This window comes from Canis lupus, chromosome 23, assembly GCF_048164855.1.
Source record: "Canis lupus baileyi chromosome 23, mCanLup2.hap1, whole genome shotgun sequence".
In the NCBI taxonomy this organism is placed as follows: Eukaryota; Metazoa; Chordata; class Mammalia; order Carnivora; family Canidae; genus Canis; species Canis lupus.
In genome coordinates, this window is record NC_132860.1 from 18,431,657 (window position 1) to 18,448,889 (window position 17,233).

General features: G+C 44.7%; 1 protein-coding gene, 1 long non-coding RNA gene and 1 pseudogene across 5 annotated transcripts in view; all 3 read left to right on the forward strand.

Annotated features, from left to right (window-relative positions):
• The window catches only part of SCUBE2 (signal peptide, CUB domain and EGF like domain containing 2), a 63,676-nt gene extending 53,884 nt beyond the window's left edge, over window positions 1–9,792 (forward strand). For all 4 annotated transcript variants that reach the window (XM_072794129.1, XM_072794132.1, XM_072794131.1 and 1 more), the window contains 5 exons: window positions 272–433; window positions 2,281–2,478; window positions 3,649–3,801; window positions 8,716–8,795; window positions 9,480–9,792. In XM_072794129.1, coding sequence (XP_072650230.1) covers window positions 272–433; window positions 2,281–2,478; window positions 3,649–3,801; window positions 8,716–8,795; window positions 9,480–9,632 — 746 coding nt within the window. In that variant the 3' untranslated portion in view covers window positions 9,633–9,792. The remainder of the gene's footprint in view (window positions 1–271; window positions 434–2,280; window positions 2,479–3,648; window positions 3,802–8,715; window positions 8,796–9,479) is intronic.
• LOC140614825 (uncharacterized) lies at window positions 9,789–10,889 on the forward strand. Its single transcript, XR_012015594.1, has 2 exons — window positions 9,789–9,921; window positions 10,612–10,889. It is a non-coding gene; the product is annotated as an uncharacterized lncRNA (long non-coding RNA).
• Window positions 10,890–16,519: 5,630 nt separating this feature from the next.
• Window positions 16,520–17,191, forward strand: LOC140614824 (cytochrome c oxidase subunit NDUFA4 pseudogene; annotated as a pseudogene).
• Window positions 17,192–17,233: the final 42 nt, after the last annotated feature.

The following is a 17,233-nucleotide window of genomic DNA, read 5'->3' on the forward strand; positions in this document are numbered from 1 at the left end:
CTATGCCAGACTCTGCACGTGCTGTAAACTCTTTGAAGCTACACCCATAGTTTGTTCCCTTTGTATTTTTCTCAGTGTCATGAGTCATAAGTCCCACCCAAGCTGGCTATTTAGGGAATTAAGTGTTGATTAGCCCCAGATAAGTAGGAAAGCAGTACTTTGTTTGGGTATACAAATTTATATCACGGACTGTGAAAACTTTTATGTGACTGATAAATATAGTTTTGCTTTGTTTTTTTGCTTCATTCTTCCCCCCATCCCCACCCCACAGTTCAATGTTCACCTGGACATTTCTACAACACCACCACTCACCGATGTATCCGTTGCCCAGCAGGAACATATCAGCCTGAATTTGGAAAAAATAACTGTGTTTCTTGCCCAGGAAATACTACCACTGACTTTGATGGCTCCACAAACATAACCCAGTGTAAAGGTGGGTCTCTCTAAGGCTTTTACAGTCTTGACCCAGAGGAAAGTGCCTGGGTCCACCTGGGGCAGGGAGGTTGGGGCAGGTGTCCCAGGCCCATTGAGAACCATGAGGAAGCTATTACCCGGCTCCGAGTGCTGCAGGTTGGTGCTGAAGGAGAGCCATGCTTGACTCCCAGGTACTCCCCTGTGCTGATCCTGGCTACTCCTCCAGGCATCTCGACAGGATAAATTTGCTGACATTTCCTCTGAGCTGCAGAATTTCAGTTCAGCAAACACTGTTTGAGGACCTGTTACATTCTAGACATGGCAAGCAGAAGTCCCTGGCCCTGCAGGCAGCACAGGCTGTAGGATTGCAGAGGAGAGGGCAATTCATTCTGTCTAGTGAGATGAGGAAAGGCTTCTAGAGGGCACAGGAAGGTTTTGATGGAGAGAAAGGGGGGGGATTGGGAGAAAGAGCTTTATACCCAAGACAACAACTGTGAGGAAGTACAGACTCAGAAGAGTGAAAGAAGAGAAGAGACCCCTAGACCTGGATCATGGAATGTCTCAGGAGAATCTGAGGCAGATCAGGAAGGGAAGCCTTGAAGGCCACACAGTGGAGTTTAATTTGTATTCTATAGGAATGGGGAAGCAAATCATTCAAAGACTTGCTGCATGCTTGGGCCAGTTGGTTGCTTTTTAATCACTATGTAAAATTCTCCAGTAAAGGTCAGAAGTAAATCTCTGCTGATCTATTATCAGTAAGACAGCAGGTGTAGGGGAGCAAGGAGATCTCCCCAAACTGGAGGAATTTGAGATTGGGGTTCACAGTGTTATAAAATTCTTCCCTATACCCAGATGCAGTCTGTTTCTTTGTCCCCCCATCCCTGGCCTTTGGTTGGCCCTTAGGAACCACATGGCACAGATCCTCAGGTAGCCCTTCAGGCTTGAAGGCAGTTTTCTCAACTCCATGGCTCTCCCCACTTGACCCCCTTCCAAGAAGAAAAGCCTCTTTATTTTTTTCTAATGGAAATAATAATTCCCAGTTATAATTAAAGAGGAAAAAGTCTCTTCAACATCCCCTCTTGCACACATTCACCTGACAGTTTTAAACAGTAAGCCCCTCCCTTGAGGTCAAGGACTGTGTCTTTCTCATTTCTGAACCCCCAGAGCTTTTGCTAACATTTGTTAGATGAATGGAGATTCAATGAATGAAGATATGCCTAAACTGGTTTTGTGTGTGTGTGTGTGTGTGTGTGTGTGTGTGTGTGATACTCCTTGCCCTTGATGCCAGAGGTGAATATCCAGCATGCCCCATATTGGCGGATACCTAATTGGATACCTAATTGGAATTCTCTTCCACACCAAAAATAAAATGTGCTCTTGACTAGAAAGAAAAGAGAAAGACTATGGATATCATGAATTCATATAAGGTCTCTAGGAAAGGTCAAATATCCTCTAATTAGCAGTAAGCTCTATTCTTCCTATTTTGACAGACCTAGAAGTTCTGTGTCATGGGTTCCCCTTGCACTTAGACTTTGTAAACAAAATATTGAATACTAAAGTTGTCCTTTGTTTCACAAATGCCTGCTCAAGATCACCTTCAAGTTAGTGAGAAAATGGTAACTCAGAGGGGAACTCAGTATGGTGAGCTCTGTGTGGGGAGTTAGTGTAGTTCGGCTCCCACAGAGAGGTGGAGGACTAGACTTTACAGGGCACAGGGCACACTAATTCCTGGGATGGTGCCATCTGCACACCTCATGCCTTGATGGCAATAGGGCTGCAGCAGTTTTCATCAACTGAGCTGCCTATTGTCATGACACAGTGACAACAGTGTTGTGCCTTCATAACTCATGGCATTTCCCTTTCCAGACAGAAGATGTGGAGGAGAGCTGGGAGATTTTACCGGATACATTGAATCCCCAAACTACCCAGGCAATTACCCAGCCAACACCGAGTGTACATGGACCATCAACCCACCACCCAAGCGCCGAATCTTGATCGTGGTCCCTGAGATCTTCCTGCCCATAGAAGATGACTGTGGAGACTACCTGGTGATGCGGAAAACCTGTGCGTCCCCTCCCTCTGTCCCCCTCCCTTTCTAAGGCTAGTGGAAAAGCCTGCTGGCATGCTCCCCAGCTTTAAGTGTGAGCAGCACACCTAGGGTGTCCCCTCTATATTAGAACAGAGATGGGACATAAGTTTATAGCATTTGCCAAGAAACAAAATTTAGACAAAAGCCCATCTTGAGGCCTCTTGGTGAACCCCAGAGGAAGTGATTCTGCAGGTCAGTCTTTCCCTCTAGGCTCACTGTGGACCCTCTTCTACAACATCATGGAGCCAATGAAGCTCATAGAGGGCTGGCCCCACACACTTGTTTCACCATGGGAAGCCACTTGTGGCTTGGGGACTGACTAAGGTAAAGGTCATAGTCCAGCCAGGAGGGACCCCCCCTCCCATCTTGGCATATGACCCAGTGTCCATTGAGAGACACTACCATCAACACAACTTCAAGGCAGTATAGTGACTGGGCCCAGCAGCCAGACTGCTTAGATCTGAACCCAGTTTCACCTCTTGTTGGTTCTGTGAACCATACATTCTGGATTTTTCTGTGACTTAGTTTCCTTTTTTGTTAAAATGGGGATAGTAGAGTTCTTACCTCATAGAGTCATCATGAGGAATAAATGAGTTCATATTCATAAAGCACTTAGAATAATGACACATGGAGCCACCATGTGTTTGCCACTCTTACTAGTGGTTACAGTGTCTCAAGTCAGGTATAGTTTGAATCCTGACTTATCCACATACTGACTTTGTGACACAACCTCTGTAAATGAGTTAACAACTGCACCAACTTCCTATGGTTTTTGGAGGGGTAACGAGGTAAAGTCCATAAAGTGTGCCCTGCCCTGCCCTGCCTGGTCAGAAGAAGCGGGGATCTGTGATGATTATTGCTGGCCTCTGAACTTGGAGGCCTCTCCTCAGCTCCTGCAGTGGGCACTGGGGCCTAGGCTGCTGCTGTTTGCCTAGCCCTGGGCCTTTCAATTCTCTGAGGGAATCCAGTCACCAGCTGAGTCTACTCAGTTTCCAGGACTTTGGCCCCCTATGGTGACAAAACTGGGCCTGAGGAGCTCTTGATCATGACTTGTTTTACGGCGCATTTGAAAAAATGAGTGTTATTGTTTGGCTGCTCAGGATGAGTCTTGAAGACCACCTCCCCCCCCGACCTTCCCTTGGCAGCTTCATCTAATTCTGTGACAACATATGAAACCTGCCAGACCTACGAACGCCCCATCGCCTTCACCTCCAGATCAAAGAAGCTGTGGATTCAGTTTAAGTCCAATGAAGGGAACAGTGCCAGAGGCTTCCAGGTCCCTTATGTGACTTATGATGGTAAGCACTGTGAAGCTCAGGCCACACCACACCCAAGGAGCTTCTTTGCTTTCAATCACACCAACTTCTGGGCCAGCTGGTGGATTGCTGACAAGCACACATGCTCAGAAAGGCAGGTGGGATAAGGAGAAAGGACACTGCTGACTCACAAGTGCCAAATTTTAAACAGGCGTCTGGGGACACTAGCTGCAGGGATGAAAACATGTTTCAGAAAATAAATAAAAATGAGCATAGCTTGGTGGGTGAGAACATGGGCCAGCCCTGGCCTCATCTTTTCAGTGACATTGTGTAAGTTATTCACCATCTCTAAGCCTCATTTTCTTTCCTTTTTTTTTTTTTACATTTAAAAAATTTTTAATTCAATTAATCAAAAAAATTTTTAATTCAATTAATTAACATATACTGTATTATTAGTTTCAGAGGTAGAGTTCAGTGATTCATCAGTTGCATATAACACCCAGTCCTCATTACATCAAGTGCCCTCCTTAATGCCCATCACCCAGTTATCCCATCTGCCCATCTACTACCCCTCCAGCAACCCTCAGTTTGTTTTCTAGAGTTAAGAGTCACTTATAGTTTTTCTCCCTTTCTGGTTTTGTCTTGCTTATTTTTTCCTCCCTTCCCCTACGATCCTCTGTTTTGTTTCTTAAATTCCATATATGAGTGAGATCGTATAATTGTTTTTCTTTAACTGACTTATTTCACTTATTGTACTCAGCACAATAAGTGAAATTAAGTTCCTCTAGTTCTATCCATGTCATTGCAAATGGCAAGATTTCAATTTTTTTGATGACTGAGTAGTAGTCCATTATATATATATACCATATCTTCTTTATCTATTCATCTGTGGATGGACATCTGGGCTCTTTCCATATTTTGGCTATTGTGGACATTGCTACTATAAACATTGGGGTGCAGGTGCCCCTTCGGATCTCTACGTTTGTATCTGGGTAAATACCTAGTAGTGCAATTGCTGGGTCAAAAGGTAGCTCTATTTTTAATTTTTTCAGGAATTTCCATACTGTTTTCTAGAGTGCCTTCACCATCTAAGCCTCATTTTCTTAATGTGTAAATAAGGATAATCATTAGAGCTAATGTGAGAGTTAAATGGGATAGTCCATAAAGGACTTGGTGCAGTGCCTGGCACATAGTAAATGCTCAGTCAATGCTAGCTAATTATCATTGTGGCTTTTATTATATAGAATCCTGAGGAGGGAGGAGAAAGACTCAATCTCTGGTCTTATCTCTGCTACTAATTTGCTGTGTGGTTTTAGAAAAATCAGATGACTTCTCTGGTTTTATTTTCTTCTTGTTAAGTAAAGGGGTGGTCCATGTGAGTGATGGTCCCTACCCAGTGATGGGACTCTGTTGACAAACATTGACTTGGAATACAAAATGAACTGGACCTTGTCCTGGAAGACCTCATAATCCAGTGGGGGGAGACAAGTCATCTGTTCATTCACGAATTTATTAATTCATCTTATCTGTCTATCCCAACGAATACTTAGTGAGCATCTCCTGTGCCAGGCATTGGGCAAGCTGCTAGAGACCACACGGTTAGTAATGAAACACAACTCCTAGATGCTGTAATGTGGCAGGTACAAAGCTCTGTGTGAAGACAGAAGAACAGGCACCAGTTAATCCTTCATGGTATGGCAAAATCTCAAGAAATTTCGGTCCTCAAAGAACATGAGTTTATATATATATATATATATATATATATATATATATATATATATATATAAAGGGAAAGAAAAATATTAGGAAGAAAAAATGATATAGGCCACATGATAGAGTACCTGACATGGGTGGTGATTATAGCCTGATTGGGTGAGTGGGTAGGGTGCCTGGGGCTTAGCAGTGAGAGATGAGAATAGAAGTGTGTGGAGTTTGGTGGTGAAGAGCCTTGAGTAACAGACTCAGAAGAGTGTTCCTAATCTCACAGGGAGCCATTGAACCATAGAAGGTTTTTAGGCAGAGAGGGGCCAAAAGTAGATGTTTTGGAAAGAAAATATTCTATGGATTTTGTAAAAGCATTTCACATAGTTTATTTCCCACATGTTACAAAAGCCAGGATTATCATCTCTGTGCCTGAAACCATGTCAAAGCTCCAAGGCAAGGACTCTTAGGATCAGACTACTAGGTGGACAGCAATGTCTCCCCCCTGGCTCTGCTGAGAGAGACAGAGCACCTCAACTGTCTGAGAGAAGACAACCAACAACTTCCCCTATCTGGAATCAGTGAAGGAACCAAAAAAGATGTGGAGACTCCAGAATAAATATCACTTAAGCTCACACATTTTATGCTGGCTGTCCTCACTCTTCCTTTGTAACACAAGAAAACATCTTGATTTTTTTTTTCATTTTCTCAAAGAGTTGTAGCTTGAGCCAGGGAAATTACACATAACTCAAGTTAAGTCCTTGAGAATGTATCTTACACATGTCACAGAAGAAAATAATTGAAAATTGATGCTTTAATGATACAGAAAATTTTCAGGTCTTTACTCAGAGTTTATTCAACCTTTATTTATTATTTTTTTAATTTATTTTTTGAAATATTTAATTTATTTATTGATGAGAGACATAGAGAGAGAGAGAGAGAGAGAGAGGCAGAGACACAGGCAGAGGGAGAAGCAGGCTCCATGCAGGGAGCCCGATGTGGGACGCGATCCCGGGTCTCCAGGATCATGCCCTGGGCTGAAGGCGGTGCTAAACCGCTGAGCCACCAGGGCTGCCTTCAATCTTTTTAAAAAACAAACATATATTTCAGACAAGTATGATACCTGGTTTCTAAGCTTGGAAGAATAGAAATCACATTTAGAACGGGTAGGTACTAGGGTGCCTGGGGGCTCAGTTGGTTAAGCAGCTGACTCTTGATTTTGGCTCAGATCATGATCTCAGGGGCCTGGGATCAAGCTTAGCTCCTTGCTTAGTGGGGAGTCTGCTTGAGGATTCTGTTTCCCTCTCCCTCTGCTCCTCCCTACACCCCACTTATGCTTGCTCGCTCTCTCAAACAAATCTTTTTTAAAAAGAAAGGGTGCAGGTGAAGCTGCTACAGACTGGCTCACTTACCACTGGACGATGGGGAGAGTTGTAGTCGTGCCTAACATATACTGAGTACGCGTACTGAGTACCAGGCATGTGCTAAGTGCCTTTACACGGCACATTCCTCACAATTGCCCATGAAGTACACACAATAATTTGCTGATTCTACAGACAAGGCCACTCAGGCTTAGAGATTAACTTAGACACCTGACCTGAGGTCACAGGAGGACAACATTGCAGAGGTCTCCACGACTCCAGGGCCTGAGTTCTTACCTACAACACTTTTCTCATGACAGTTGTAGCAAGTGACAAAACAGAACAGTTCTTAATAGTGGAGGGAATAGTTTTCAAAGACAGCAGTCTGAAAGCATTTGGTGTAGCAGCAAACAGCTCTTTAGTTCTCTCTTACACCAGAACACAGCACAACAACTGGTGTTCTTAGTGGTGAACACCCATCATCCAAAGGAGCTAGTGTTCTAAGGAAGACACTCTGCAGCAGAGAAATTCAAGATAAACAATAAGTACCCTTACTCAGATTTTATATTCCTTAAACTAAAAGAATAAGAAGGAAGATACCACATGAATAGAGTACCAGTGAGGTTGTATGTACACGTTTTAAATTAGTAATTATAAGAACTATACGACATTAATAAATAGCTAATGAATTTCCCTGTACCATCACTTGACTGAGTAGAAACTTTTTCGAGGACTCTTCCCACACAATTCTAGTGATGCTCTTATGATTTGTTTGGTTTTGTTGCACATGATATGCATATAAAGAGGCATTCTTTTCAGCCTGGAATTTGGAAAAGACTGTGTTTTGCATATGCTTGGTTTGAATTATGACTGTAGGAAATAGACTAGACTCTGAAAGGTGGGGATTTAGATTTGGAGACAGCTTACATGATGTGCACTGCATTTAATGTGTACATCAGGACCAAACATTATTAATAAGAAAATGAACATAGCTTTCTTCCCTCTCCAACCAGCCAAATTCTCCCCACCCCACCCCCATCCAAAAGAAAGAAGAGTCTTGCCTGGTGGGTAAGAAGCTTGATTGTTTTACACAATACATGGGCAGAGAGAAGAAAGGGAGGAGGACAGAAGGGAGTAAAGTAGAGGAGAAAAAAGCCACAGGCCTGGATGAGCTCACAGGGAGTGAGTATAGATAGAAGAAATGAGAACCAAGCACTGAGCCCTGGGTCCCTCCTACAGTAAGAGGTCAGGGAGAGGAGGAAGAAAAGCAAAGGAGTCTCAGACGAAGCAACCAGTGAGATAGGAGGAAAACCAAAGAGTGTCATATCCTGGAAGCTGAGTGAGGAAGTGGATCAAGAAGGAGGAATGACCAGAGACAGGGAGTGTTGACAATTCTTTTGAGTAGTTTCTCAATAAAGGGGGCAGAAATGTAGGATGGCAGCTGGAGGGAGAAATGAGGTCAAGGGAGGGACTCTTTTTGGATCGGAGACATAATAGCATGTTTACATGCTGATGGGAAGGCCCAAGAGGGCAAGAAAGTGTCATTATGTCACAAAGAAAGGGCAGAATTACTGGAACGATGCCCTTGCCTTGGTGAGAGAAGATGGAGCCAGTGGACTAAGTAGAGGAAGGGCCTTGACCAAATGCACAGAGGGTTCATCTGAGGAAATATGAAACAGAAGAGATGGGTGCAGAGGCTGGTAGGTGAGAGGATGTGGTGGTGGGAGTCTGTGGAAGTTCTCTTCTGATAGCCTCCTCGGTATCACAGTGGTCATTGTTCTGAGAACAGCTGCAGAAGGGGCATTTCTCAGAACCTTATTTCAAAATGAAAGAAAGAGTAAGTTTGGAAATAACGAAACCCTCTGAATGTCTATTATGTCCTTTATTCCAACAGAGGATTACCAGGAACTCATTGAAGACATAGTTCGAGATGGCAGGCTCTATGCATCTGAGAACCATCAGGAAATACTAAAGGTGAGCACACAGCCAAGGTAATGGTCACCCATCACCCAAGGAGCTCCTGGCACCACTAGAGGAAGGTTTTCCTCTTGCTCCATGTGGCCATCTGTCAGACACCAGGCCTGCTCTGGGCTGAGGTTTATATCTTTACCATACTTTATTAAAGAAAAAAATTCAGGTGGCTGTCTTCAGTATTGTCAAGTGAAGTTGTATTCTTTTTACATTTGGAAATGTGTGGAAGAACAGTAGGAAACTTGGATCATAAATCCACGCCAGTGGCAAATTATGTTTCCATATTGATTCTCCAAATAGTTGAAGATCTTTTGGCTCCTTGTTTATCCTTCGAGCCTAAAGTTCACCAAATTTTAGATACTTTTAAGTAATCATCAGGCACTGGCCATTTCACCAACCCTATAAATACTCCCCAGGTTCCAGTGTTGCATCTCATCTGGTTTAGAAAAATAAAACTGTTGTTTATATGTCAGCTTTTCCTTTATGAAAGTAATACATGTTTTTTGTAGATAATCAGGGAAAATAAAAACTGGAGAAAAGATAAAAATCAGAGGAAACAATTTTCACAAAGTGGTTTTCGGCTAATCCACCTACACAGTTCAAGGCTGGATCCATTATAGTTCCATTGGCCAAATGTTGGAATGTTGAAGTATTTTGGCCCAGTACCACAACTTCTATTCTTTTTAGGATAAGAAGCTGATCAAGGCCCTGTTTGACGTCCTGGCCCACCCCCAGAACTATTTCAAGTACACAGCCCAGGAATCCCGGGAGATGTTTCCAAGGTCCTTCATCCGATTGCTCCGTTCCAAAGTGTCCAGGTTCTTGAGGCCTTACAAATGAGCCCACCCCCATGCCACTTAGTGCCACGTTCCACCCCAGTGCTGCAGGGACGCAGCCGTCTGCCTCTGCGGCCAACATGGTTGGATATTGCTGTCTCTGGGAGCAGTGACCCACTAGACTTCAACTTTTATAGATAATACAGATATTTTGGTAAATTGAACTTGGTTTTTCTTTCCCAGCATTGTAGACGTGGACTGAGAATGGCGGTGAGTTCCACTGCATCTCACTGCTGGGGGCAGATGTCTTGGATGCGTCAAGGGCTGGCTGAGCTGGACTTTAGTCAGCTCAGGTGAGACTCACCTGTCCTTCCTGGTTCTCACTCCTCCTCACGGTGGAATGGAGGCCACAGAAGGGGCTGTCTTGTCTGAAATTTCAGTTTCCTCCTGCCCAGCTCCCAGCCCCAAAGGAGCCCTCTGTACCCAGGCTGTGACCGGGCAGAGCTGGAAAGGAGGGAGGGAGGAGGGTGCGGAGGGCGAGCCCCCGGAAACCTGGGAGGATTCCATTGCCCCATAGCCTCCTCCAGCCTATGTGACCTAAGTCTGATTCCAGGAGCTTGGGTTCTAAGCAGCGATCGTTAAAAAAAAAAAAAAAAAAAAAAAAAAAAAAAAGTACTTAAAGAGGAAAGAATTAGAAATAAAAAAGATAAAAACTAAGTACATAATAATGTAGCTTTAGGGATGGCCTTCCTCGCTGCCAGCTTCGGCTCTGCAGCAAATGCACCCCGCTGCCTTGAGCCCCTGCGGCTGTGCTTCTGACACTCTGCTGGGTGCTGCCCTGGAGCCTGGAGAGATCAGGGTGGATGCCATCTCCTTGGTGGATGAGAATCATCACCCTCATGACAAGGACTGACTCATAAGCCCTCAGTCAGTACTGCCAAGGGTCCTGCTTCCCTGTGGGCTTGCCTCCATAGGTGTAGGAGGGCGAGGGGCACCCGGTGCAGGCCAGACTGGCACGTCTGCCTTCCTCGTCCACTCTCCAGGGTCAGACGCTGACTCGGTTCTGAGGACGTGAGCAGCACCACTCAAGGCCAGGTGGGCTCCTTCTCTTCATCATCACGCTGCCCGCCAGAAGCAGCTATGCAGATCCTGGTCTCCTGGTCTCTGGGTGCTCAGAATCAGCTTTTGATTGGCACAGTGGGGCTTCACAATCACTTTCTCCCATAGAACTTGGAATTTTCAGTATCATTTCATTTTAAAAAATTTTGATCCCCAGGCAAAAATCTCATTACAGTGAATAAAAAAGACTCCTATGAAACAAGCTGCCACTTCCCTGAATGGGCTGACTGCACACACCTCTAGTATTTTATTACTTTAGGGACACCCTGACTCTGGACACACAACTCTCTATACCAAAGTACTAAAAAGGTGGCTAACAAGTATTTTTAAAGAAAACAAAGGCTATTTTGTTATTGAACTCACTTTTCACCTCAGTTTCTTTTTAACCTATCCATAACATTAATTTAAAAAGAAAAAAAAAAAACCCTAATCAAACTTTTCTTCTTTATTTAGATAGGTCCTGAATACCCATCTCCAAATTTCTTTTTTTTTTTTTTAAGATATTTATTTATTCAGGAGAGACACACAGAAAGAGAGGTAGAGACATAGGCAGAGAGAGAAGCAGGCTCCCCACAGGGAGCCTGATGCAGGACTCAATCCCAGGACCCCGGGATGACAACCTGAGCCCAAGGCATATGCGCAACCACTGAGCCACCCAGGTGCCCCCTTCATCTCCAAATTTTTCAAAAATTTAAACATCTTCATTAAAAAAATAATAATAATCAAAATAAGCACTTAGAATTTGTCATATCAGAATTTTGCCTACATTTCTGAGTCTAATCATAAAATGAAAGTTCAAATGCAATACAACCTGAGTCAGTGACCTGCCCGATGCGAACATGAGGTAAGTGAACTGTGCCATCCTGTCCAAGCACATTGCTAACTTTGTGCTCATGACCGTGTAGTTCTGTATGGCTGGTGTTACAGGAAAGCTAGGGATGGAGATATACTGGGGGGTGGAACCAGGCCGCATAAACGTGGTTTCTGTGAGGCACCCTCCAGGAGCAGGCCCACACCAGCGCTGAGCTCCCAGGATAAGCATAAGCAGCCAAGGCCCCCCAACCTTCCTCTCTATCCCTGCTAACGACCCCAAGAGATGCTGTGGAAGACTGCCTGCCTGCAGCTAGTGTTACTACCTACTAAATCAATAAATATTTATCGAACCTCTGCTCTGTGCCAGGCACTGTTCTAGGCCTTAGGGATGCACAGTGACAAGACACGGAGTCCCTACTCTCATGGTACTTATGTTTTAGAGGGAGGAGACAGCCGAGGAATCAATAAGTCACCACAAAAAGCATCAGCTAGCCTTAAGTGTTACGTAGTAGGTTAATGTGACATATGACTGCGTCACCACTTTAGAATGATCGATTGTGGATAGCCTCTCTGGGGAAATGACATTTCAAACTAAAAATGGCCAGAAGGAACCGGCCTTGGAACAGTCAAGAGGAAGAGCACTCCAGATAGAGGGAAGCCAAGTGCAAAGGCTGGCAGGCCAGAGCCAGTGTGTGTGTGTGTGTGTGTGTGTGTGTGTGGTCACCGTCCAGTGAGAAGGGAGTGGGACAAGATGAGGCCAAGGGACTGGATAGGGGCCAGAGCACGTCAAGCTCTGGAAACCAGAATGAGAGTTTCAAGTTTCATTCTAAATATGTTGTAAAGCTTTCAGAAGGTTTAGGCAGAGGAGTGGGATGATCTGATATATGTTTTTAAAAAATAGTTCTGGTTACTGTATGAATAGATTCTGGAAAAAGGCATGGAAGCAGAGAGCCTTTGGCCAACGATTGTAACCAACCAAACAGCCATCCAGGTGGGAGATGAGGTTTTCTGAGGTAAGGTTGTAGAAGGGAAGAAAGTTTCTGGATCTGTTTTGGGGCAGTCAAAAATTTGCATGAGGATTGGATGGAAGGGAAGGGAGGAGCAGCAACCAAGGAGGCCTAGTTGCCTGAGCAACTGGTGGCTGGAGGAGACCACAGGAAGAGAGGGCTTGGGACATGTGACAGTTGTAAAACAGGTCCACAAACTCTTTAATACTGCTTCCATGTAAAGTTGATGGTCTTTTCCCCCCTCCCCTTAAATGTGGGCTATGTGACTGCTTGCTTAACACAGTGTGGAAGAAATAACGTTTTACCAGTTTCTGGGCCCAGGACTCTAGACACTGGCATTTTGCACCTCTTTTGCCCACGCCAGGAACTCAATCACTGCTGAGAAAGCCAGCGCAGCCTGTGGAGCAGCCATGCCGGGAGCAACCAAGGCCCCCCACCCGTACCCCAGCTATGCTTTCCAGGTGACAGCGAGTAAAACTTGCTAGCTATGTGAGTGAGCCATTGTGGGAGTGGAACCCCTGGCCCCATAGTGAGCTCCTCAGCTGGTATACCTCACAGAGCCATCCCTGTTGAGCCACACCAAAATTGTAGACTCGAGAGCAACATTGATGATTGTTGTTGATTTAGGCCACTAGGTTTTGGGGTGATTTCTTTTTCTTCTTTTTAAAGATTTTATTTTTATTTATTCATGAGAGACACACAGAGAGAGGCAGAAACATAGGCAGAGGAAGAAGCAGGCTTCCTGTGGGGAGCCCGATGAGGGACTTGATCCCAAGACCCTGGGATCATGACCTGAGCCCAAGGCAGACACTCAACCACTGAGTCACCCAGGAATCCCTGGGGTGATTTCTTATGCAATAATAAGATACTGGAAAAGGATTGATGACCAAGAGCTTAGTTTCGGCCATTTCTAGTCTGAGGTCCCTGTTCAGGATTCCAAACTGAGAGTTCAGAGAGGCAATTGATCTTATGAAGTCCCAAAAGAGGTCAGCACCAGAATATGAATTTTAGTGTCACAGAATAAAGACCTGAGGCATGAGGTTGAGGTCACCTGGGCCAAGTGTGTACATCAAGAGGATCAGGGATGGGATCTCTGAATTCTGGGATTCCCCGTGTGGGATCAGGGCAGGACTGGAGGAGCTGATTGTTCGGTAAACAGGAAGAGGTCAGAGCTGAGTTTTCCCTGCCCTCCAAGAGAGCACATTCTGTGAGAGGACTCTGAGGGGAATTGGAATCTGTACAGGTCCTTCCTTCCAGCTGTGGATATTGTTCTTGAGCATTTACTCAAGTGCTGCATTTATGGATTTAGCAACATTTCCCTTGAGTTTCCAATGCTAATAAAAGAGTGTTTGCCTTTTCACACTACCAGATGATTATCTTCACTGTGGAAAATTGCTTCCTCTGAATCATTCTCTGAGCTGTTAAGTGTGTTGTCTGTAGGCATTCACTGGATTTAGGTTTGCAGGTGATTTTAAAATTGTCATGTGGTAATTTGGGAAAGATTGTTGCTGCACAGCACAAAGCTAGGACTTGCTTGCCCTCAGGCAGAAACCTTTATGGGGAGAGCACTAGGGCTGTTGCTGGCTGCAGGCTACTACCACTGGTGGGCCAGTGTGCCGGGAAACCCAGGCACCCACACCAAGCTCAGGCTTGATCCTTCTCCTCAGTCCAGAAGGGATGCCTCTCTAGGGCTGTCAGCATCTCTGCTTCCTTTCACGCAGCAGGATGGGTCCTGAGAGCCTTACCCAAGTCTACATCACTCTTAGCCAGTATTTGGGAGGCAAATGGATTAGATGAAGACTAAAGTAGTTTCTCACCAAGCTCAGGGAGGCTTGTTATCTACAGCCTTCTTGCTAGGCAAGCTATCCGCCCATATTCAGGTCCTAAATGTAGCCATGAGGGGCCCATGCATAGGAAATTTGAAGCTTGGTGAGGCTTCCTTTCTGTAGCATCATTTACTCCAGGGGACTGTGAACCCAGTTTGAGTGTCCTGAGTATTTGTCGTTCCCAGCTTCCTTCTTCCCTCAGGCAGTCCTGATCAGCCTGCAGAAGACCACCCTTAGGGGTCTGATGGCCCAGCAAGACTGCTCCTGACAAGGAGGGATCACTTCCCAGAGAGCACAGTAGGATCAAGATAGATTTAAAAAATGAAACCACTCTAATTCTCAGGCAGGTTGCTTTAGCTGAATAAAAGGGACACAAATTCACTGACTACAAACAATGACAATAACTTAGCATTATTTGGTTTTCAGAGTATCTCATTAGGGGAATGCAACCACAGACCTTGGTTACTAATAGTTTGTTGTCATGTGTTCGCTCACTTATTCATTTATCCAATATTTTTCTTGAGGGCTTACTAAGCGCTAGGTACTGTAAGAGCAGGTTGTACCGTAGGGAGCAAAATAAAGTCTTTGCTCTTGTGGAGTTTAGATTCTTATGGTGGGAGACAGAAAATAAACAAACATAAATTGTAAAGTCATGTGTGATAAATGTTTAAAGAAAGTAAAGGGCAAAATGATAGAGGATGAGTCTGTAGTGAGAGGGAGGTGCTATTTTAGGTAGGCTGAGCTCATTGTTGCAGTCATGAATCCAGGCCTCTCCTGGGGCACTGGCTTCTTAAACATACCCTGGCAGCACTGGCCCTTGGCAAGCTCCACTACCCACCCAGCAAGCACTTGACATTTCATCTGGGGGCTAGGCTGACCAGAGCTCCAAGTTATGAACAACCTATTTTGCAATTCCTGAAACAGGTGCCACCTACTGGTTATAAATGGAATAGATGTGCATCTCTGTCATCCCCCTGCTTTGGAGCTTAAATGGCTACAATTCAAGGGGAAATGTTACCTGTGAGATTTGTGGACTGGGGTTGTGGTTTGACAACTGACTGCACGTTGTTTAATACCGCCCTCCAAATAGATCTGTTTAGATCTTTTCATTCTTTCTGCCTGGCCTAATGACTAATGACCAGGTGGGAAGCCATCGATTTGGGTCTTTTCAAACTATCAACAGTGCTCTGAATCACGTCCCAACACACCCACATACCCACCCACACCCTGTGCATTCATCCATTCATTGCAATGGTCTAGGCACCATGCAGAGTTGGATATATATTGCTGAGACAAGAGGGAAAAGTTGAAAGAATGAGGGGGGGGAGACTTTCCAAACTGTAATCTTGTGGCATGTTTCAGCACATGAAGTTAGTTTCATGAGCTACCACATTCCCTTACTTGGACCATTCTCTCATCCAATAGTTTATCCTATGACTGAAGAATAACTCTGAGGCACAGTCTAGAGTTTTCTGTCTTTTCCCTACACAGTGCAAAAAGCAGAAATACAAACCTACCTTAAATCTGAGCTTTGGTGCTGGCTTTGCTTTATTATACACACCTTGTGGTTGAAGAAAAATTAGTAGCTGCTGAGCAGGAAATGGAACTGATGCCCCAGGCAGAAAGAGCCCAGCAATGTGTGACTGGCATGACCATAGCCAGAAGGACAGTGTGGAAGTTAAAGAGTGTGAGCTTGTGGTAAACCCTGGCCAGGCCTGCTGTGTTCAGCCCTCTGCAGCCTTGGGGCCAGCTTACTGTGTGACCACAAACTGGTTATTGTCACACACTGCCAGCATATGTGCATGGTACCTGTCCATCATATAAAACTGTGAATGATACAGCAAGATGGTAATGGTGGCAAAGCAAGAACACGTGCCCAGAACCCTGAGGTTAGATCTGGGTGACCTGGCTTGGGGAAAGGCGGCCTTTGGCAACCATATAGGTACCAATGCTGGAGTTTGAGGTGATGTGGGTGCAAATATCAAAGGCTTGGTAAACCCTCACTCAGGGCTTCCAATAAGAAACTGAGGCAACTCAAGCAGCATCAGTTATCTAATATCCACCTCCAAGAATTCCTAATCTATTTTTCTAAGAATGCAGTCTCTCTGTTGATCTTAGTGAAAGATTTCTCTACAAGTATGTTTCCTAATGCTCATTTTCTCCAAGACTCCCAATATGTCCTCTGTGGTACCTGGATCTGTATCCGAGCTCTGGCACCTCATAATTGTATGACTTTGCACAAGTCACTTTACCTCTCTGTGCCTCAGTTTCCTCATGTGATACATAAACTGACTGGATAGGGTTGTTGTGAAGGAGGATTAAATGAGTTCCTCATGGGACATTACCTAGTTCTGGGCCTTGCAGACACTTGGTTTTTCCTTCTCCTGCACAAGAGGCCTCTGCTTAACCAGATCATCGGTCAGGCCAAGAAGCATCCAAGCTTGATCTCATTCTTCGTATTTATTGGGGCAGGAGGTACTAGAGCAGTGCTGTATGTCTTGCGCTTGGCATTGTTCAATCTAGATGTCAGTTGAGATAAGAATAACCAAGAACCCTGGAACAATCTGGGTTCCAATGATCAATACAAGTTTTACTCAGTGAATGTAGATTACAGCAAACTGAAGAAAGAAGGTCCAGACTTCTAAACGAAATGTTTCACTATAAAGCTGCTTAGAGGGATCCCTGGGTGGCTCAGTGGTTTAGTGCTTGCCTTCTGCCCAGGGCGTGATCCTGGAGTCCTGGGATTGAATCCCACATCGGGCTTCCTGCATGGAGCCTGCTTCTCCCTTTGCTTCTCTCTCTCTCTCTCTCTCTGTCTCTCATGAATAAATAAATAAAAATCTTAAAAAAAAAAAAAAGCTGCTCAGAATGAAGGTCTTCAGAAGCCATCTGCACAATTT